Source organism: Erythrolamprus reginae, unplaced genomic scaffold, assembly GCF_031021105.1.
Source record: "Erythrolamprus reginae isolate rEryReg1 unplaced genomic scaffold, rEryReg1.hap1 scaffold_130, whole genome shotgun sequence".
Classification (NCBI taxonomy): Eukaryota; Metazoa; Chordata; class Lepidosauria; order Squamata; family Dipsadidae; genus Erythrolamprus; species Erythrolamprus reginae.
The window spans coordinates 63,758-85,138 of NW_027248546.1; the positions used below are offsets into that span (position 1 = coordinate 63,758).

The 21,381-nt window shown below is 61.0% G+C and overlaps 1 protein-coding gene across 5 annotated transcripts; it reads right to left on the reverse strand.

Moving 5' to 3' along the window:
* Positions 1-217: 217 nt before the first annotated feature.
* On the reverse strand, positions 218-19,021 carry LOC139155914 (AP-4 complex accessory subunit RUSC2-like). 5 transcript variants are annotated; one of them, XM_070731288.1, is made up of 13 exons: positions 18,955-19,018; positions 15,218-15,306; positions 12,276-14,238; positions 7,212-7,976; positions 6,308-6,496; positions 5,932-6,075; positions 5,358-5,434; positions 4,214-4,388; positions 3,945-4,050; positions 2,804-2,850; positions 1,606-2,407; positions 1,080-1,238; positions 218-663 (listed from the first exon to the last, which is right to left on the reverse strand). In XM_070731288.1, the coding sequence occupies exons 3-13, from the start codon at positions 14,152-14,154 to the stop codon at positions 477-479; spliced, it is 4,530 nt and encodes a 1,509-aa protein (XP_070587389.1). In that variant the 5' UTR covers positions 14,155-14,238; positions 15,218-15,306; positions 18,955-19,018; the 3' UTR covers positions 218-476. The 5 variants fall into 5 exon arrangements, with proteins under 5 accessions (XP_070587389.1, XP_070587388.1, XP_070587387.1 ...); XM_070731287.1 differs by having other exon boundaries at positions 15,207-15,306; XM_070731286.1 differs by having other exon boundaries at positions 15,184-15,306.
* Between the last annotated feature and the right edge of the window lie 2,360 nt (positions 19,022-21,381).

A 21,381-nucleotide genomic window follows, 5' to 3' on the forward strand; every position in this document is an offset into this window, starting at 1 on the left:
CACCACCCAACCTGTCCCACAGGGGGCCCTCTCCTGGGCGCCCTTCTGGCCTCAAAGCCCCCACCCTCGGTGTGAGAGCCGGACGGACACACTCTTCCCCGACTGGTCAGCTGCTCCTGCAAAGACCGGCCGCAACCGGCTCCGTCTGCACACAAGCACAGAGGCCGCCCTGCTCCCACCGGCGTCTCGCCCGCCCCTCCCTCCCGCCCTCCCCCTGCCCAGCATTAATACAGGTTAGCACACAGCCCCACAAGTCCGGAGCAGGCCTTCTGGGGTCCCGGTGGCCCTTCACAGAGCCCCCGCTTCAGTTTGGACACGGCGTGGGGGGTGCCACGGACACGAGGAAGGGGAGGGGCGCATGCACAAGAACGTTTGGCCACAGGAGGAGGAGCACCCCCCCTCGTCCAGGGCGGGCAAGAGAAGCCAGGTCCGTGGCCGAGTCTCGTCGGGTGAGGAGCTCCGGGGCCGGCCGCCCGTCAGTAGTCGGCATCCTCCGGGTGGGTGACGTACATGATGGGCACCAGCCCGCTCTCGGCTCCCTCCCGGCGGCTGCACCGGAGCCAGTCGGCGTCCACCCTGCTCAGCACCCGCAGCACGTCTCCCCTCTGGAAGCTCAGCTGGCCGGCCTCCGTGGCCACGTGGTGGCAGAGGGCCTTCACCGCCCTGGGGGGAGAGAGCGTGCCCACAGGGGTCGGGAGGGCACTTCCCCACCCGGCCTGCGCCCTCTGCCTCCCCACCTGCGTGGGTGGCGGGGGTCTCGGGTCTTTTACAGCCTGCACAGAGCTGCCCCCACCCGTTACGAGTCCTGCTGGCTGCAGGGGAGCATCTGTGTCCCCCCACCCCCGCCGTTCTCAGGCCCTCACCCTGCAGGGGGGCTCTTCCGCTAACCCTCCCTGAAGATGCCTGCCAACCAGAAGCCCCTCCAGGCCAGGAGGTCCCCCCCGTCACAGGTGCACTGCCCGAAGAGTTGGGGACATGCAGTGCCTCCCTGCAGTGGGGCCCACGCCAGACGGGGCTGGTCCAGGGCCCGGCAGCCCCAGAGCAGAGCCAGGCCGCTACGGCCCTCCCAGCACACTCACCATGGGGCACCAGGGGAGGCCCTCCTGTTCGACAGCTGACCTTCGGCCACGGGCAGCTGCTTGGGTGCCGCCTCGGCCTCTCGCCACCCACTGGCGCCCACCGTCTGGGCCACCAGCTGGAAGACGGAGCGGTCCAGGTTCAGCCAGCCGGAGGGCAGCCTGCAGAGAAGGCAGCGGTAAAGGCCGGGGCAGCGGTGGGAATGGCCGGCTGTGGGGGCTCTGGTGGAACCCCACCCCCAGCACGTTCCCTGCCAGTTGAGAGGGCCACTGCATCCCCCCCCCTCCAGGCTCCGCCCTAAGCAGCCAGGCAGCGCAGCCCCCCATCTGGCCCAGCTCAGCCCTCGGAGGTCCACAGAGGAAACTGGGATGGCCCCAAAGCGACTCTCGACCCCCCCCCCTCAGGGTGGGCCACCAGGACCCCTCCGCCCTGCCCCCTTCACAGCTCAACAAGGGGGCTGCAACCCTCCGATTCCTCCCCCCCCCCCCTCCCTCAGCAGAGCCGGGGACCGACCGCCAGGGACGCTACCTGTTGGCCTGTTTGGGCCCCTTGGGCACCTGGCGGGAACCGAAGAGGTGGGCCCACTTGGGCTGGCCACTGCTGGGGCCGCGGGCGAGGGGCCGCCCCTCCTTCCCTGGGGGCGGGGTCGCCTGGTCCTGCTCCCTGCTGTGCTTCAGCTCCGCCAGCACGGCGTCCGGGGGGCTGCCCATCCAGAAGGGCCGCCCCTTCTCCTTGCTCTGCTCCGCGGCCGGGGGGCATGGCTTCCAGGGGGGCTTTGCCTCCTCACCTGGGAGGCCCTCTCTGACTCGGGGGGCTTCTGTGGGGGGTTGGGCCTCTGCACCCTCCACCACCCCCTCCCTCGGGGGAGGCGGGCCCTTCCCAGCCTCTGCCGGCCTGGGCCCCGCCCTCTTCCTGCGCTCGTGGGGGGCCAGGTGGGCAGCCCCCGGGGAGCCCTGGATGTAGACCTTGGAGCTCTGGCTGAGCTGCAGCCACCAGCTGGCCTGACGGTCCTTCTTCCGCTCGGGGGGCCCCTTGGCCGGCTCCGCTGCTCCCTCCGGGGGGGCCGGGTCGCGGGAGCCCTCGCGGGTGCGCATGAGCTGCAGGGTGGAGTGGGCCGAGAGCAGCAGGCCCTGCTGGCCGCGCAGGAGCTCCTTCTGCCGCTGCTGCCGCCAGCCCCCCTGCAGCAGCCGGTGCTCGAAGAGGAGGTCCAGGCCGAAGGGCAGCAGCGAGAGTGGCTGGAGCAGCAGCAGCAGCTCCTCGAAGAGGCCCCGGCAGGCCCCCCGGGTCAGCGGCAGGAAGCCCGTCGGCTGGTAGTGCGCCTGCAGCACATCTGGAGAGGGAGAGGGAGGGGGGGCAACTGTCACCAGGGGCCCCCAGGCAGCCCCATCCGGGCCCTCAGAAGGGGCCCCGGGCTGCTGAGCTCCACCACCAGGGGGCCAAGTGAGGAGGTTCTCTGCTGTGGGGACTTCAACTCCCAGAATGCCCAGCTAGCGGTCATTGGCTCAGGAATCCCGGGAGTCAAAGTCCACAAGGCATAGAAGGGCCCACTTGGCCCAGCCCCGATGTACCCAGCCCCTAGCCCCGCCACCCCTTGGCCTCCCTGCCCGCTTCCAGGAGTTGCCAAGGTGGTCAGGAGCCTCCTGAGGGCCGGGCCACCGCCTGGAGAGACCCTGACCCACCTCAGCGCACGGCCTCCCCCCACTCCGGCCAGGAGCCAAGGACCTACCCTCGTGGTTGTAGAGGTGGTTGAACCAGAACTCTAGGGACCGGAGGCTGTTGGGGGAGAAAGCACGGCTGCGTTGCACAAAGAACCAGCAGGGGACTGGAGCCCGGCCTGCTGACCACGGTGATATAGGGTGAAGCTGCTGGCTAGGAACCGGGAGGTGGCGAGTTCTAGTCTTGCGGGCTCAGGCAGGAAAGCCAGCTGGATGACTTTGGGCCGGCCCCTCTCTTTCAGCCCACCTCACAGGGCTGTTGTTATAATAATAATTAATAATAATAATTTATTGGATTTGTATGCCGCCCCTCTTCGTAGAGAGGGAAATGGGTGGCGGGGCCGCTAGGTATGTTTTCAGCCTTGATTTAGACCAGTGCTTCCCAACCCTTCTAATGCCTTGACCCTTTAATATAGTTAACATAGTCCCTCCTGTTGTGGTGACCCCCAACCATAAGCCTAGCGCCAATTCTCCCAACAGAGCTTGAAGCTGATTGGCAGGAAGATCAGAGAGACACCCCCACTTTCAACACCTGATTGGTCGGACTGTAAACACCTGACCCAAGGCGCCAGGACAGAAGCTTTAGTTCCTCACACCGGGGGAAATTTCTCTTCTCCTCCCACGGCCTCAGGCGACCCCTGGGAAGCGGTCACTTGGCCTCCAAAGAGGTCCCGACCCCCAAGTTGAGAACCATTGATCTAGACCAGTGGTTCCGAACCTTTCTAATGCCGCGACCCTTTAACACAGTTCCTCCTGTTGTGGTGACCCCCAACCATAAGTCTAGCACCAACTCTCCCAACAGAGCTTGACATTGATTGGCAGGAAGGTCAGAGGGACACCCCCACTTTCAACACCTGATTGGTCGGATTGTAGTAGCCTGCAGGGCTGCACTCTAACCACTGCACCACCCCGGCTAAAGGAGGCTCCTCCGTCCATTCCCGGGGTCGGCCTTTGCATTCCGGCACTCTCGTTGGTGGACTTCAACTCCCAGAATTCCCCAGGCAGCACGGCCGGTCAGACCATGGCTGGCTGGGGAATCCTGGGACTTGGTTGAGCAATGCGGCTTCAGGAGGGCTCTCCCCTCATGCTGCCCCCTCCCCAGGGGAAAAGCAGCCCCCCCCACAATCCCCTCCCCGCGCTAGCCCTGCCTACTTGAGGAGGCCGAAGATGAAGGCGTTGAAGCGCATGGTGTGGCTGGAGAGCTCCGGGTACTGGCTGACGCGGCTGTAGAGGCTGTGCAGGACCTTGGTGGCGGGCCCTGCGGGAGGGGAGGGGGCATCATCAGAAGGGGGCGGGGTCCCTTCAGGCATGGGCTGGGTGTGCCCGCTTCTCCCTGCGGGGGAGGCCCACAGGCCCAGCAGGGGTGGGGGCTGGCCGTTGGCCGGAGGGAGGAGGGCAGGCCGGAGCCCAGAGCCCCCTACCCAGCTGTGTGGAGGCCTCCACGATGCTCCACGGGAGGTTCCGCCTCTGGCCCACGATGACGTCCAGCACGTAGGCCTTGAGCCCGTCGCCCAGGACATCCCGGATGGCCGGACACAGGTACTTCAGGATGAGATGCCCCACGTTAGGGCTCACCGAGCTGTTCCCCAGTTTGGCCTGCAGGAGAGAGGAGCGGTCAGAGAAAGTTTCAGAGATTCCTGGCGACGTTCCGGTGAGGTCCCACTCGCCCTCTTCAGGCTGCTGCTTTCGTCCTTGTGCTCAGGCGGACACAGCGTGGTCTGAGCTGCCTGTCCTTCCATGGCGCCCAGTCCCCTCGGGACGCAGAGCGGCTCAAAACAACAATAAACACGAATCGATATAAAGGCATTTCAATTTAATGCCCTCGCAGTCGTCCATATGTATATTCGTGGGCCGACCTTGCTAATAACCCCCCCAAGGCATTGCCAGACCTTTGCCGCTTTCCAGAAGGCCGAGAGGGTCGGGGGGGCCTGGATATCAGGAGAGTCGTAGCAGCCACAGAGAAGGCTCTGTCCTGTGGACCTGCCAGGCAACTGTTTAGCCGACGGGACCCGAAGAAGACCAATCCTCTTGGGATCTCACTGGTCACTGGTAGGTATGCGGTAGAAGGCGGTCTCGAAGATTCCCTTCCCTCCCCCACCTCCACCCCCCCCAGGTCCAAGCGTTTCCCCTCCCCCTCCTCCCTGCAGAGTTGGCAGAGGCCTCAGCAGGTTTTGGGGTGGCTGCTGCTCTTTGAAGGACCTGCCAACCGTCCAGTGGGGAGTGGGACCCTCCAGGCAAACCCCACTGGGCTTGGCCCCGGGGACAGGAGAGCTTTCAAGGGAAGGGGGGCGGAGCGGGAGGACAAGCCCTTGGCCCAGCAGTCCGGTCTGGTTGCCCACAAAGGTCCACCATGCTTCTTCATTGTTACGACCGGCCTGCTGGACTCTCCTGCTCACCTGTCCGGGGGCAGATCCCCCCTTGTCCAGGGCATTTCGCCCACTTCCTGCCACCTTCCATTGTCCCGAGGTGGCAGGGCCACTGGACACACCTTAAAGGGCCATGACAGGGAAGATGGAACAAGGGAGGCACTGAAGGCAAAGGAGGCCAAGAGGAAAGCCAGCTCACCTTCACTCCAGGATCCCTGCTGGTCCCAAAATGGGCCACAATGAGGTCCACGGACATGTTGATTGCTTTGACGAGACCTGCTGGGCAGAAGGAAGAGAGTGGGCTAAGCGTGCCCCTCCCCCGAGCAGACCCCTCGGCCCCTCCATCCCATCCAGGACTGTGGTGGTGGTGGCTCTTCTGGCTCCAGAAATTGGTGGGGGGGAATATTCTGTGTCAAATGGTCCCTCCTCTCCCTAAAGACCCCTCCGTCCAGATGTCCACTGCAGCCACGCCTTGCCTGCCACACAATTTGAATATGCTGCCCACGCCTAACATTTGTGGGGGCCTCCTGACCACGCCAGATTCCTACCCTGCCCGAGGGTCCCATCCCAAGCCCCCAACCCGAAAGACCATTCTGCTCCGGGCAACGACTCTCCAGCCGGGCTGCCGAGGTCGGAGGGCGCCACAGGCCGAGCCTTCCTCACCGCCCTCCATCCTCTCCCTCTGCTGGGAAGCCCCCCCCCAGCACATATGGAAGAAACCTTGGGAGGGTGCCATGCCCCCCCCTCGTCCTCCCCCCGCCCAGGAGACCGACCCTTCTTCTGCAGCAGATCGACGGAGACGGACTCGGTGTTGCCGTCGGGGGAGAGGCAGAACTCGGCCGGGGGCTTCTCGGCCAAGGAGAAACAGTCGGGGAAGAAGTCGGGGAAGCCTGGCTGCGTCTCTTTCACCGCGAGGCCTGCAAGACGGGGGGGGAAGAGGGGGGGCACGGCACACCCACCTGGTTACTTGGTTGGCCTCCAGACAGCCTCACATCAACCACCTCCGTCGTAGACCCCCGAGGGACCCCAGGCCGGGCTGGGGAAGAGACCAAATGGGGGAGGGAGCAGGGGGCACTGCTGCCCCCCCTCTGGCCCATGGCCCCGGGGGAAGCCAGGGAGGGGAGCCTGCAACGGCCGAGGCCCACCCACCGTGGAGTCTGGCCCCGGAGTGGCCCACCGGCATCTCCGGCAGAGGGTTCCTCCAGGGCGGCTGGCCCTGCGGCTGCTTCCAGTCCAGGCGGCCGCTCAGCCCGGCCAGCTCCGAGACGCGGTCCAGGCCCAGAGGGTTCCTCCGCCGGTACTCCCGCCACTTCAGGGCTTGCAGAGAGAGGTGGTTGGCTGTGGCCACAACGGGGGGGAGGGAAGCCAAGACAGACGGAGGAGGAGACGGAGACAGGCGGCCGTCAGCGGAAAGGCAACAGCAGCAGCGGAGGCATTTGAGGCAGGTAAACACACACACACACACACAGCATGCAAGGGAGCAACCTGGCCAGCGCCTGGTGGCCTCTCCCCCCTCCCCCCCTTTGCTTCGGGTGACAGGAGTGGCTGATGCCCTGCGTGGAGCCCTCCCCTCCGGCAGGTGGCCAGAGAGGCTACTTCAGGCCTCTAAAGGTCCATGGCGGTGGACCCTCAACTACATGGGCCAGAACAGAAACGCCTCCTCCCCAAAGTTATTTACCTGTAGGACGGACACATTCACGGACTGTTGTACTATGTGCATAAACTACTTGGGCATGGCAACATAGAACACAAACCAGCAATGTGTGCTTACATGTATTGCTTTAGGAAGCAATGTTACCGACTGCCACAAGGGGGAGCCAGACGCGTGATTCTCTCTCTCTTTCTCCCCTGTTCTCTGCTACTTTATCTTGGTGACCATGCTATAGAACTTGGCAGTCAAATGAGGGTTTAATGTGTTTGCAGTCTTCTAATAAACTAAACTATAAACTGTAGGCTGAACAAGGAAGCTTGTAGTACGCACACACACACACACACACACACACAGGTGTTACGGGCATGCCAAGTTAACCCTTTCCCTGCAATGCCCACCTACCATTGAGGGGCCGGGGGATGCCAGCGCCCGAGGAGCTGAAGCTGGCGGTCTCGCTGCCCCCAATCTTCCAGTGGGGGTCACTGTGGCTCTCCACTCTGGACAGGCTCCAGCCACTGGACATCAACGGCAGGAGGGAGCCAACGGGGAGCCTGTCCTTGGCCAGTGGCGCAGGGGGGCCTGCTGGGGGTTCCTCCTTCTTGGCCACAGGGGAGGGGCTCTCACTCTGCATGTGCTGGACACCGGCCCCCGGACGTCCCTGGGGGGCACAGCTGCCGGCAGCCGGAGAAGCTCTGGTGCTGGACAGGAGGTTGGCCGAGGCTGGGCAGGACTTGCTGCGCGGGGGCTGCGTCTCCGGGGTGGGCGAGCAGAAGGAGGACTCCCCGCTTTGGAAGGAAGGCACGTTGTTGTTGTTGCGCACCGGAGAGTAGCTGCCCAGTGGGGAGAGGCGGGTGGTCTCTGGCCCCGGCCCCCTTTTGGCATGGCCGTCGCCCAAGGAAGCCGCTCCGTCCGCAGAGCGCTGGCCTTTCCCCACCGGCCCCTCGGCGGAGGTGGAGGACTGGGAAGCAGAGGAGGGGGGCCGGGGGGCCGGGCGAGCGGTGGCCGAGAGGCTGTAGAGCTGGGAGAGGCTGGAGGCCAGGTGGCTGTGCAGGGCCCGGCTCCTGGCCGGCTTGGGGAAGTGGTGCTGGAAGACGAAGGGCTGGATGGGCAGGGTGGTCGGGCGCTGGTCCTTGCTGTAGCGGACCACCCTGCCGTCCGCTGCGCCACCTGCGGGAGGGAAGGAGAGCAGAAGCGGCACTGCCCAGCGGACGGACGGATGGGGGCACGGCTGAGCCCGGCCCTCCGCACTACTCGGCCCGAGGGGACGGCATTCTGGGCAGTGTTCTCTCAAATTTTTTTTGGGGGGTGGGCGGAAAAGTATAGTGTCTGAGCGGCAGTCCCTTCGGGACTGGGCGGCACAGAAATAATAATAAAATTTCCCTCTCGGCTTCTGGGCAGGTTTGGAAAACTCTGAGTTGATGATGATTTTTAAGTGCGCGATTGCTCCCTGCTCAGCTTAGAGGGAACTGTGCTTCTGGGGTGGGGAGGGCACTGGAGGAAAGGCCAGAGGGGGACGTTCTCCCTGAGGCAGGGATGGCCAACCTTCTTTCCCTCGGGCGCCAAAGGAGCGTGCACGTGGGCGAGTGGCCACACCCATAATCCAATGCCCGGGGAGGCAAAAACACCCTGTCCCACCCCCGGAGGCGACCTGGGGGCCAGTAGGGTTGTTTCCCACCTTCTGGTGGGCCCAGTAGGGTTGTTCCGGCCTCCCCTGGCTCCAAAGGGACGGCAAAAACTCCCTCCCGCATCCCCCCCCGGATGGCCCCCCCAGAGCCTCTGTGCGAGCCAAAAATCAGCTGGCCGGCACACACACGCATGCACGTTGGAGCTGAGCGAGGCCAATGCCTGACATATGTGCAGCTGTGTGTGGTTATTATCTTTTGCTAGTTTGTGTTGCATATATGCAAATAATACTTCGTTAAATACTAAGTCTGTGTCTTTTACTGGCTGCATCACACAACTACACCCCTGCAATAACTCTGCTGTGTGTATGTGGTCGGTTTCGCACAAGGCTGCACTGAGACAGACTAACATTGGTTATGGGCCCAGTGGTGGCAGAGTGGACTGTAGTTTGTTAATGTGGGTTTGATTTGGCCAGCATTGTATTACAGTTAGTATTTACAGGTGGAGATACTAATAGCTCTGCATACCCCACCTGTGGGCCCTGTGCCATTGGTTCGCCATCCCTGCCCTGAGGTTCCTCTCCCGGACCCTGCCAGGTAGGGAGACCCCCCCCAGGGAGTTATTCCCCAGCACGACAGCCCAGGATGCCAGGGGAAGAGGCTCAGGACGGGCCTCCCCTGGGCCCGAACCAGAATTCGGATTCAGAAGGGCAGTTCGGGACCCCTGCCCGCCTGCCAAGCTGTCTCCCCCTCTTTGTGACAGGGGGACACAGGGAGGCATCCTCAGCCAACAGGGCGCTTCCCACTGACCCAACTCAAGCAGGTGGACAGGGGAAGCCTCGATTTCGGAGCCCCTCCCACTCCCCTGCCCTCCCCCACCCCCTTCCAAACTCCCAGGCCTGGGCCTTATGGGTTGCGTTTCTTAGTTGGGGGTCTCGGCATTTGCCCTGTCACCTTTCGTCTTGTGAGTTCACTTCTCCACCCTGTCATAAAACTGCTCTAGTTTTCATTCTGTGGCCCTGGGGGTCAGTATGTCCATCCCAATTCAAACAATTTGTTTAAGAATAAATAAAGAATGTAGACGCTTTGCTGAACTTTCTTATATCTTGTCTTTCAAAATGTAGACTTGGGCTTCCTCACTTCTCATCCTGTCCTCAGAGAAGAAACCCCACGCAGCCCCTCCCCAGGGTCAAAGGTTTCCACTTTCAGTTTCCAAACAATGTCTGGGGGAAGGCAAATATATTCCGGTCACTTTAACCTAATGTGGGTGTGTTCAGTGAGAACCTACAGACAGTATCATAACTTCATTTGCTTTGCTTCGTCTCACAGGTCCAGCTCTATTTCTCTTTGCGCTAAATGTTACTTGGTCCAATGAGAGTGTTACTCCTGCCGGCCTGGTTTCCTGGCAGTGAGAACTGATCTGTAATGGCATTTTTTAAAAAAAACCAAGGCTGGGGACATCCACCCGTAGGAGCAACCTAACTGGGACTGGCAGAGACTTGTGGCCCTCGGAACTCCCAACACTGCGAGACGTTCTCGGAGACGGCCGACTGTTAAGAGAGCAAAGTAGTGACGACGCTAGAAACTTCCCGCCCGCCAGTCTTGCAAGAGGCACCAAGTGGGAACCGACAAAAAGTTATTTTGTGACACACACACACACCCCCACTGTGAATTCACGAGTGACAATCTTGAGCCGGGTCCGAGGGAGCTGGGACCAAGCCAGAAACAGACACTCTTGGGAGAGGAAAGCGGGAGGTCAAGGAGGCTTCCACTGTGGAATTTGACCAGTGGTTCTGTGTGGCGAATTCGGCCGTCCTTCTGGCTGCCCAAAGGGAAGCCCCCCTCAGCTGTGCAGCTGCCCTCAGGAGACGAAGGGGCCGCTGGAGGGACCTGCTTCGGCTAAAGGTCAGGGAGACAAGACCGGCCCTTGTGGGTCGCACCAGATTGGGTTGCCAGGCGTGTCCAAGCAGCAGCCACCTGGCCCAGGGCGAGAGCAGCGAGGCGTTTCGATGCTGACCAATGAAGCAATGGTCTCTCATGGTGAAGACGAAGGACAGGCAACTGACGATGAAGTTATGGAGAGGCCTTAAACCAGGGGAGTCAAAGTTGTGGCCTCCCATTGTTGTCACGCGATGCATCCTGACTTCCCCGCCCTTGGATAAACCAGGGTGGGCGTGGCCAGCGTGTGACGCACAGGCCGTGACTTTGACACACACACCCCGCCTTCGAACAAACGCAGGCGCCCTCCACTCCAAAGGAAAAGACAGAAGATTAGAAATAAGAAAGGCCCCTGGGCAGAGCGTGCGGTTGGCCCATGTGCCACGGCTGCCATTGCCACGGCCACCTTCCTAGATGCTAGCTGGGTCACCGAAGAAGAGACTTGTAGCTGACCACAATAAGGTCAAGAGGATACAGGTGACACAGCCGGCCATTTTTGGTGACCCTCTGGAAGCCATACGAGAAGGTCTTCTTCTCACGCAGCCTCTCAGCCACCCAAAAATTGCGCGAGTGTTCTCATGCGACTTTCTGATGCTCCCAAGGCCCTGTGGTGGCAGGGCCTTCTTGAGGGCCTTCAGAGGGTCCAATGGGGGCAGGGTGTTAATAATAATAATAATAATAATAATAATAATAATAATAATAATAATAATAATTAGATTGGTATGCCGCCCCTCTCCGTAGACTCGGGGCGGCCCATAACAGTGATAAAAACAATACATGGTAACAAATCTAATTAAAATCTAGAATAACAGTTTTACATTAAAAGAAAAAAAACCCCAATAGATAAAATACATACACACAGTCAAATCATGCACAAAATTACATAGGCAAGGGGGGGATGTCTCAGTTCCCCCAAGCCTGATGACAGAGGTGGGTTTTAATGAGTTTACGAAAGGCAAGGAGGGTGGGGGCAGTCCTAATCTCTGGGGGGAATTGATTGCAGAGGGTCAGAGCCACCACAGAGAAGGCTCTTCCCCTGGGTCCTGCCAGACGACATTGTTTAGTCGAAGAGACCCGGAGAAGACCCACTCTGTGGGGCCTAACCGGCCGCTTGGATTCGTGCGGCAGAAGATGGTCCTGGAGATAATCTGATCCGGTGCCATGAAGGGCTTCATAGGTCATAACCATAGCTTTGAATTGTGACCGGACACTGATCGGCAACCAATGCAGACTGCGGAGTGTTGGTGTAACATGGGCATATTTAGAGAAGCCCATGATTGCTCTCGCAGCTGCATTCTGCACGATCTGAAGTTTCCGAACACTCTTCAAAGGTCGCCCCATGTAGAGAGCGTTACAGTAGTCGAGCCTCGAGGTGATGAGGGCATGAGTGACTGTGAGCAGTGAGTCCCGGTCCAGATAGGGCCGCAACTGGTGCACCAGGCGAACCTGGGCAAACGCCCCCCTCATTGATGTCTCTTTTCTTTTATGTCCACTGAGAGCATCTGCACCAAAGACAAATTCCTTGTGTGTCCAATCACTCTTGGCCAAGAAAGAATGCAATGCAATTTTTATTTCTATTTCTATTCTATTCCTGTTCTATTCAAATTCTATCTAAAATCCATCTAACCTTCTCATCTTGACCAACTTGGGGGCTTCTCCTGCAACGCCCGGTGCCCGAGGATGGGCCCTGGGCATTGGTCATCTGCTCACCAATCGCTGCAGAAACTTCCACGCTCTTCCGTGTCAACAGCCAGGGAATAGCTCTGGGCCCCAACCTAGCAAGGTCTTGGGACCAGTGTATTAACAGAGGGGCTTCTCCTGGCCAACCCCCCCCCCCTCATTTCCATCCTTAACTGGCTGTGAAAAAGAGGCCACTGGGCATTCAAGGGCAGGGGGGGAGGCTTACCATCAGCTCGGGCTCGGATGTCCTTCTGGCCGAAGATGCTGCTGCCACTGGCCCCCGACTCTGACACCGCAGAGAAGAAGAGCTGTCCGTCCTCCTCTTGCCCACAAGTGGACACCTCCCTGAAGCCGGGGGCTTTCCTGGTGTCTTCGCCTTCGGACCGAGCCAGCGGCAGTGGTGGGAGGCTGTGGCTGTGCCGCTCCTGGCTCTCCAGAAAGACGGAGCTGTCCCTCTGGCCCTCGGGGATGGGCGAGAACTCCAGGGACGAGTCCTGGCTGGTCCGAGTGGGGGGCGAGGAGCCGTTCTTCTTCCGGCCCTTGGCCAGCTCCGCAAAGGAGGTGACCCGCTTGGGAGGGGAGCTCTGGAGGGCCAAGGAGGGACTCTCACTCAGCTTGACCGGACAGCTCAGCATGCGCTCTAGGGAGCCCAGCCGGCCGGAGGGGCTGCGGTCCAGGTGGCGGTCATAGCTCCGTGAACGCTGCCTGCCTCCGGCCAGGCTGGGAGGAGAGACGTTGACGTAGACCTGACCTTCGATGGCGTTCTTCTCCAGCTCCTCCTGGGACTCCTCCCGGGAGCCCTCCGTGTCACTCTCCTCGGGTCTCTGGAAGAGGTAGTACTCGGTGGGCTGGAGGGGGCTGCCCCTGGCCTGCTCCTCGGAGCAGCTGGTGATGGAAGAGCCAGGGGGGCTGGGGGAGGACTGGGAGGACAAGTCGCACGTCACCAGCTTGTAGTAGTTCTGGGTGGCCACCACCAGTCGCGCCTGGCTCTGAAAGCAGGCCGTCAGGTCGGAGCCATCGGACGGGCACGGGTCGCAGAGCGGTGGGTAGGAGTTGCAGTTGGCATCCAGGACAGGGGAAGAAGGGTGGTGGCAGCCGCAGGACTTCCCGGGCCCCTCCAGGTCCTGCAGCTCTCCGGGCATCTTTGATTCTTGGGACGAGGAGTGCAGGTCAAGGTAAAAGGCAGCCATGTCCGACTGGCTGCCCGAGGAGGAGTCGCAAGACAAGGGGCCCGAGTTCAGGTTGGTGTGAGGGTGGCCGTGCCGCCTCTGGTAGAGGGTGCTGAAGTTGACCAGGACGCCATCGGAGCTGTTGCAGGAGGAGTCGCTGACGTAGCCCATCTGCTGGTCTAGGGGCTCCGACTGGCTCGAGAGGCTGTAGCACTGGCAACGCTGAAGCTCAGAGTTGGAGCAGCTGCACGTCCGGCTGCGGACGGCCTCCGGGTTGTTCATCAGGTCGTCTGACTCGCTGGCCCACTCCTGCTCCAGGGAAGGGCTGGAGGGGTCCCCGCGGTGGCAGCTGTACTCGTCCAACTCCATGCATTCTGCCGCTAGGGGGCCCTTGTCCTGAGCCTCCTCCTCGGTTGCCAGGCCAGCGCAGCCCTCCGCCACGTCCACCCGGTGGCTGTCACCCCAAGGCCTCACCACAGGGCTGCTCCCATGCAGATGGAAGGGAGGCAGCGCCGGCTCGTGCAGGCGGAAGGTGGACCGGCCCTCATGCAGATGGAAGGACTTCTGCCCTGGGTCATCCTCGCTGAGATCCCAGGCCTCGCCATCCCTCAGCAGGAAGGGGTTCTGGCGCCGGGGGGCTGCTGCAGGGGCAGCCAGGGTGGGGGAAGGGCTCTGCCCAGCCACAGGCTCCTCCCCTGGAGCCCCGTCTGAAGCTCTGAGGAGGCTGCTGTAGACCAGCGAGTCTGCCTGCAGGAGGGCCCTCTCGGGGAGTGAACTGGTCCGTCTGACCCCCAGGTCGGAGGGAAAGAAAGGGTTGGTGCGCTGGCTAATGCTGCCGCACTGTCGATCCGGGATCTGGCAATGCACCAGTGGAATATGGTGCACGATCAGTGTTTCTCCTGTCAGTTTGGGGGGGCTATCCATCTTCGGTCCCATTCGCCAGGGCACCTGTGGCGTTGAAGCTACCCATGGAAGGGACAGCAGGCTGGCAGAAGACGTCTCCTCAGGGCAGCCCAAGACCTGGCAGAGGCAAAACAGCAGCCAGAGTCACTCAGGGCACACCCAGCATCCAGCAGCTCTCCCCACCCCCGCCCACACCTCGGAGGACGCCTGAGCAGCCCCTGCTCAGGACTTTCCAAAGGGACCTCCCACAGGGGACGGGGACAGGCAATTCTGAAGGGCCGTCTCCCCACAGGAGCCTCGCCAACTTGTCTGGTGCCTCCCTTTCACACAGGGCAGGGTGGGGGCCTCAAAGGCTCCTCTGGTGACTCTGGCCTGGGAGCAGGCGGGGTCTTGGGGACCAGTGGATCCATCTACACTAGTGTCATGGGTTAGACAACAACCCAATCCCGGCCCAGCAAGGGAGAGATTGGGGAGCAATCTGGTGGGGTTGGCATTCTCCCAGGAGGGAGCACAATTGGTGTGTTTCTGTTAGTATTGAAGTGGCGGGAGGTGGGAGCCCCGCAGGGAAGACCAACGGCGCTTGTGGGGCTCTTTGCCACAGGAAGAGACGACGCTTCCCTCTGGAAACCCTTCAAGAGAGAGGCCAGCGGGTCACAGCAGCAGGTCCACTTCAGGTGCCGGACTTCGCTTTTGCCTTCCTGCTACAGGACACTGGCTGGCCACTGTTAGTACTATGCACCTAACTGGTTGGATTTGATAATATATAAACAAACTATCAATGTATGTTTAAATGAATTGTAACACTATAGCTTTAACAGCTGGTGCTGCAGTTCGCCACAAGAGGGAGCCAGAAGCATCTCTCTCTCTCTCTGATTATTCTCTACTATTACCGTTATGGCCTCTGTGACTGCTTTGTGCTAAATGCTGGTTTATGTATTTGTAAGCTCAACAAGTAAGCTTGTAGTATTGTATATGTATTGAGAGTTATTGACTGATGCAATTGTGTATGACTAGGATTGTTCTAGACTAAGCTATTTGCCAAAGTAAATAATATTTATACACCTAATGTATCTGGTTTGTCTTACTGAACCATTACTCGTATCTCAGGCTGTCAGCTGGACATCTGCTAGGCCTCCACGTGTCCTCTGGGCATCCTTGGCAACTCAGGGGTCACTCTGCTCACTCCTGAACAGCCGCATAAAGGGCGGCATAAAAATCAAATAAATAAGTGAGTGAGTGAGTAAGCAAGTAAGCGGGCAGGTCTATCGTAAGCAGCGCTGAAGAAAGCCCCACTCCTCAAGGGGCACGTTGCGTGGGGGGGGGACTCGCAGGCCCTAGCCCATAATAGCAATACAGCATTTAAGGTTATGTGTTGCTCCACAGCGATTTTACAGCCCTCTCTAAGCGGTTCACAGACTCCGCTTCTTGCCCCTAACTATCTGGGTCCTCATTTGACCCCCCTCGGAAGGACGGAAGGGTCTGAGTCTCAACCGTGAGCTGGGGGTCAGCTTCAAACTGCTGAACTACAGCTAGCAGTTGGTTGAAGAAGCCTGCAGCGCTGCGCTCTAACCACTGCTCCACCCTGGCTCTTAGGTGGAAAGGAGGGGGGGGGAGGAATAGCATTTAGACTTATATATCGCTGCCTCGTGCTTTGACAGCCCCCACTACACGGTTGACAGAATCAGCCTGTTGCCCCTAACAATCTGGGTCCTCATTTGACCCACGTCGGAAGGATGGAAGGCTGAGTCCACCTGGAGCCTGATGGGATTTGAACTGCCAAATTGCAGTCAGCTGGCAGTCAGCAGAAGTAACCTGCAGTACCGCAACCCAGCCACTGTGCCACCCTGGCTGATGGGCGCCACAGAGACAGGAGGGGAGGAGCTGTCATGTGCCCCCCTGGCCAACCCGTCTTCAGGGGCTGCCCCCCAGGAGTGGGTTCTCAATACTTTGGCTGCCGGTCCAGGGGCCCATGTCAGGCGCATGCGCAGAAGTGTCCCGGGTGGGTGGGGGGGACGTGCTGGGCAGACCCTCCCGCCACCTCCGCCACCAGTTTGGAGAACTGGGCCAAACCGGGAGAAATAGAGTTGGAAGGGACCTTGGAGGCCATCTACTCCAACCCCCTGGCCAAGCAGGAGAGCCCCTAGCATTTCGGACAGATGGCTGTCCAGTCTCTTCTTGAAAGACTCCAGTGATGGAGCACCTACAGCCTCTGGTGGCAAGCAGTTCCACTGGCTAATTGTTCTAAGACTGTGGCCCAGCAGGCTCCTTCAGCTGACTGCTAGCTGTAGTTCAGCAGTTCAAATCTCCCCACCAGCTCCAGGTTGAGGCTTGGGGCCCAGAGGGTTGGGGGCAATATGTCCTCACTCTCTGCAAACCGCTTAGAGGGGGCTGGAAAAAAGCACCGGGAAGCGGTGCCCCCCCCCCCCCCCCCAGCCAGCCCAACTCTGCCGGGCGCCCCTTCCTTTGGCTTGCAGGGCCTGTCTGGGAAGGGCTCTGCCGAAGCCTTCACCACCTCGAGATGGGGGGGGGGGATTTCTTGGCCTCTTGCTTAATCAGGCCCTGTCATCATGGACACATATATCGTGGTCAGCCCCCCTGAGCCCCTTCAGCTTATGCTGGGGCTCCAGAACTGCCCATCCGAGGGGGAGGGCTTTCTGCCCCCCCAGCTCATCTGAAGGCCCCCAAGGCCCAAGGGATGGGGGGGAGGTATTCCAAGCAGGTTGCTGCCTCTCACCCCCCTTCTGCTGCTGCTCAGCCCCCCCCCGGCTGCCCCCTCCCCGTTTCAACATGGCAGCTTTTTCCTCTCGTTCCCCTCATTCCTCTCTGGAAAGCTCGGCCCCTCCGGCCCATCCGCTGCTCCGGCCACTGGGCAAGGCCGGGAGGGGAAAGCTGGGCAAGGCCTGGCTGCAGAGGGAGGGGGAGGGAGGGGGCTCTTCTCCAGCCTCCTCACTGGAGCCTTTCAAGCGGGAGGGGGCCCTGGGGACGTTCACACCCTCCCTGCACCCGATTCGGTCACTGGGCAGAGCGCAAAGCCTAGATGGGGGGAACATCCCTCCTGCGAAGGCTGCCCCCTCCCCACACGGCCCACCCAGGAGGGGAGGGGCACCTGCTTTCTCCCCAGGGCAGGGGGGGGCATGCGAGGAAGGAGAGTCCCCCACCTCAAGAGGAAGCTCTCCCCCAAAGGTGGCACCACGGCCCCTCCCGCCTCCAGCAACACCGTGGCCCCATGGGCTGCCTTGTCCTCCTGCCTCCCCCAAAGGTCCCCCCCCCGTCTCTCTCCACAGGGCCCAGGGAGGGCAGCCTGGGAGGGGCAAGCTGGCTCTCCACCAGCCCCCCCCCCCCCCCCCGTGGAATCAGGCTGGACGTGCCTTGGATACCAATGAAGGCAGGGAAGGCTGGCCCAGCTGGGGGGGGGCTCCTGCCACTGCTGACCCAGCTTTGCCTCTCGGGAAGGTCGGCAGCGTTGCTGTGGTGCCCAGTGGATTCCCCCCCCCCCCTGCCCTTTCCGGATCCGCCCAGCAGAGGAAGCGCGGCCTGGCTCAGAGCTCCAAGGGGAGGCTGGACGGAGGGCCACCTGCAACCCCCCCCCCCCCGTTCTCTGAAACCTTCCTGATGCATCTGACCAGGCCCTTTGACCACCAACCCCCCCCCAGCTCCCTTGGCAGGGCAGAGTAGCAGGAAGCAGCGCCCCCCCGTCAGGGCCAAGGGGGCTCAGGTGCAAGAAGCCCAGCACTGGGGGTGGGCAGTGCCAATCAATCAGCCCCCCCCCACAGCCCAACCCAGGTGTTGAAGTGGGGGGGGGCTGAGGAGGGAGGGCAGCTCTTCGGCTTCTGAGCCAGGCTGCCCCCCCCCGTCCCTGACATCCCCACTGGCACTTCCACCTGTGTGTGGGGGGGCAGCAGCAGGGCGGGCAGAGGCCTTCAGGCCCCTCTGGCCAGTGGTGGGGCCTGGCAGGGTTTGGGGGCCGGGTCTGGACCGTAATCTCTCTGCGTGCAGCTTCCAAAGGCTGGGAAGAGTCTCACAGGGAGGAGGGGGTGGGATGGGACCCCCTAACTGGGGAGCAGGGCCACAGCTGGCCCCTTTGCTCCATTCAGGGCTCCCCACTGGCCCTTCGCTGGCCCACTCGGCTCACACAACACACTCAACACTAACACAGGCCTGGAATGGTAAATTCCTTCAGACTTCCCGAATTTTGGGGGGGGAGGACAGAGGTCACCACCTCCAGAGAGTTTTCGCCTCAAATTTCTAGAGTCACCCACAAACCTCTCCTGGTGGTCCCCCCTCCACGTCCCAACCACACCCAGCTGAGGTTCTTCCTCGGGCGAGATTCCCGGAGCCCCCTTGCTGGACGGAAACTTCGGGGAAGCGGGACAGGCGCTCCGGGCCAAAATAGCGGGCCCCAACGGCGACCGGCTGGACGGTGCGACCGCCGCAAGGCAGAAGCGAACCCGGCCCGGACGCACCCAGGTGACGGCCCTGCAGGACCGCCGAGGCCATCGAGTCCAGCCCGCGCCCCGCCAGCCCCTCCCCACGCCTTCGGCCGCCGCTCAGCCCCGGTCCAGCCACCCCAGGCAGCCCGTGGGCTCCGCGGCCGGCCGAGCAGAGCGCAGAAGACGGGCCGCTTCATCCCCTCTTGGCCGCAGCCCCGCCGCGCCCTCCCGCCCCCTGCCCGCCCGCCCTCCCTCGGCGGCTCCTCTGGCGCAGCATCGCTCTCCGCGGGCCCCGCGCCGGACTCCGCAATGGCGGCGCAGACACGCCCTGAGAAGCAGCGCACAAAGGCGGCCGCCGCCCCAGCAGCCCCCCGCCCGCCCCGGCTGCCCGCCCGCCGCTCACCTCGGCCCGACGCCCCCGACCCCGCTGCCGACGCCCGCCGCCTCAGCCGGGCATCCTGGCAATGCGGCGGGGCTGCGCAATCCCGCTCCGCCGCCCCCGCCGCCGCCGTGACGTCGCCGCCCGCCCCACTCGCCCGCCCGCCGCGCAGCCTCGCCGGCAGAAGGGAGGCTCAGCCGGGCCCGGGCAGCGCCAAGGCGGGGGGAGCGGCGCGGCTGCGGCCACCGACGGGGGAGGCGGGCGGCGAGGAGGCTGCGGCCGAGCTCCCGAAGCGCCCCGCACGACCCCCACCCCCGGCTCTGCCCCAAGCGGGCTCCCCGGGCCAGGGACGGAGGTTGGCGGTCAGCCTGGCCCAGCTGGAGGGACCCAAGCGGCGGCGGGCCCATAAAAGGGGCGCCCAGGATTGCTCGGGGCTCGTCCAAGCCTCCGGGGGACCCTCGGCCTCCCATCGCTGCGCAAGCAAAGTTGGGAGGGCAAAACTCCCGGTGCCTCTCAGCCGGAGGGAAGGAGGCCCAGCGGGGAAGACAGGGGGCGGAAGGTCAGCTCCGGCCAGGCGGTGGGGGGGTTGTGAGGATGGACTCCCAAGGTCCACATGGTGGAAGGGGCCCCCTGAACAAGAGCCCCCGGGCGTGAAATCAGAGGGGCTGCTCCTTGGGGGGGGGAGATCCAGGGCATCTCTAGGGCTGCGGTGGACTGGAGAAGAAGGGACTGGGGTTCTTTATTGGCCAAGGGTGATTGACCACACCTGGAAGTGCTCAAAAGTGCACATAAAAGGACCAGGTACATTTGTCAAGAAGGATCCAGAGGTGCCACCCTTAAGGGCTGTGCCAGGGCTCAAAGCAGGGGGTGCTTGGCAAGGTTGATGGGGGGAGAAGAAGGGGTCAGTGGGCGAGAGGGGGCAAGGAGCTCAGGAGCCGGGAGAGCTGGGAAGGCAGCCGCACCAGAGCTGCCCACAGCCACCGATTTCTGGGCTCCTTAAAAAGACAGAACCACCGCTGACCCTTTAATTCAGGTTAAAAGGAAAAAACAGAAGCCGCCAAGACTTCCACAGCCCCAGAGTTATTGCTTATTCAATTCATATGCCACCGTTTCAATGTTACCGTCACTCTGGGCAGCTTATGACACAATATAGTCTGGAAGACAGAAGGAAGAGGGGGACATGATCGAAACATTTAAATATGTCAAAGGGTTAAATAGGGTCCAGGAGGGAAGTGTTTTTCACAGGAAAGTGAACACAAGAACAAGGGGACACAATCTGACGTTAGTTGGGGGAAAGATCAAAGGCAACATGAGAAAATATTATTTTACTGAAAGAGTAGTAGATCCTTGGAACAAACTTCCAGCAGACGTGGTTGGTAAATCCACAGTAACTGAATGTAAACATGCCTGGGATAAACATCTATCCATTGTAAGATAAAATACAGGAAATAGTATAAGGGCAGACTAGATGGACCATGGGGTCTTTTTCTGCCGTCAGACTTCTATGCTTCTATGTTTCTATAAAAAGATGTAAAAGACAAAACAAAACAATTAAAATTTTATGACTGAAATCAAGAAAATGGACCAGGACCTCCTATCCCATCAGCCACCCCCCAACTCACAATAGCTCAATCTGGAGCCCCAGTCCAGGTAGCAGAGCCAGGCTGGGAGGCTCTTCCAGAAGGCTAGGAGGGGGAAAGCAGCTATTTCAGAGGGTGGGGGCCACAGCAGGAAAGGCCCTTCTCCTGGAGCCTGCCAGCCAAAATTCTTTGGCAGGCGGCATCTGAAGGGAGCCTCTTCCGCTAAGCAGTGGCACCCACAGTTCCCAGCTAATTTTCTTTCCACGCCTTGGGGGTGGGGGCTGTATTGGTGAAACCAGGCTTAATGGCAGCGACTCTGAGAGGCACCTGGGAGTCTTAGTGGACAGCCAATTAAATAGGAGGCAACTGGGCGGCAGCAGTCAAAAAGGCCAAGGCAATCCTAAACGGCCTTTACAGAGGGATACAATCAAGGGAGATACTAGTGCCACTCTACAAAGCCTTAGTGAGACCACACCTAGAGTACTGCATCCAGTTTTGGTCACCACATTATTAAAAAGATGTTGAGGGCAGAGAAGGGTGACAAAGAGGGTGAGGGGGCTGGAGGCTGAAACCTAGGAAGAACCGTTGCAGGAACTGGGTTTATGGCTAGTTGAATGGAAAGAAGGACCAGGGGAGACCCATGAAAGCAGCCTTCCAGTATCTCAGGGGTGGTCACCAAGAAGAGGGAGTCAGGCTGTTCTCCAAAGGTTGACCTGAGGGTGGAACAAGAAGCAATGGGTGGAAACTGACCAAGGGGAGATTCAACCTGGAAATAAGGAGGAATTTTCTGGCCGTGAGAGTGGTCAACTAGTGGAAGAGAATTTGCCTTCAGAAGTGATGGGAGCTTCATCCCTGGAGGCTTTTGAGAAGA

Excerpts from the sequence above, each read along its gene's own strand:
- LOC139155914 (XM_070731289.1), bottom strand. The coding sequence starts at position 14,154 with ATGGGACCGAAGATGGATAGCCCCCCCAAACTGACAGGAGAAACACTG. Across the intron at positions 4,389-5,357 it reads GCAGGGATCCTGGAGTGAAG|GCCAAACTGGGGAACAGCTC; the intron begins GTGAGCTGGCTT and ends TCTCTCCTGCAG. Across the intron at positions 2,408-2,803 it reads CCACCTCTACAACCACGAGG|ATGTGCTGCAGGCGCACTAC; the intron begins GTAGGTCCTTGG and ends CTCCCTCTCCAG.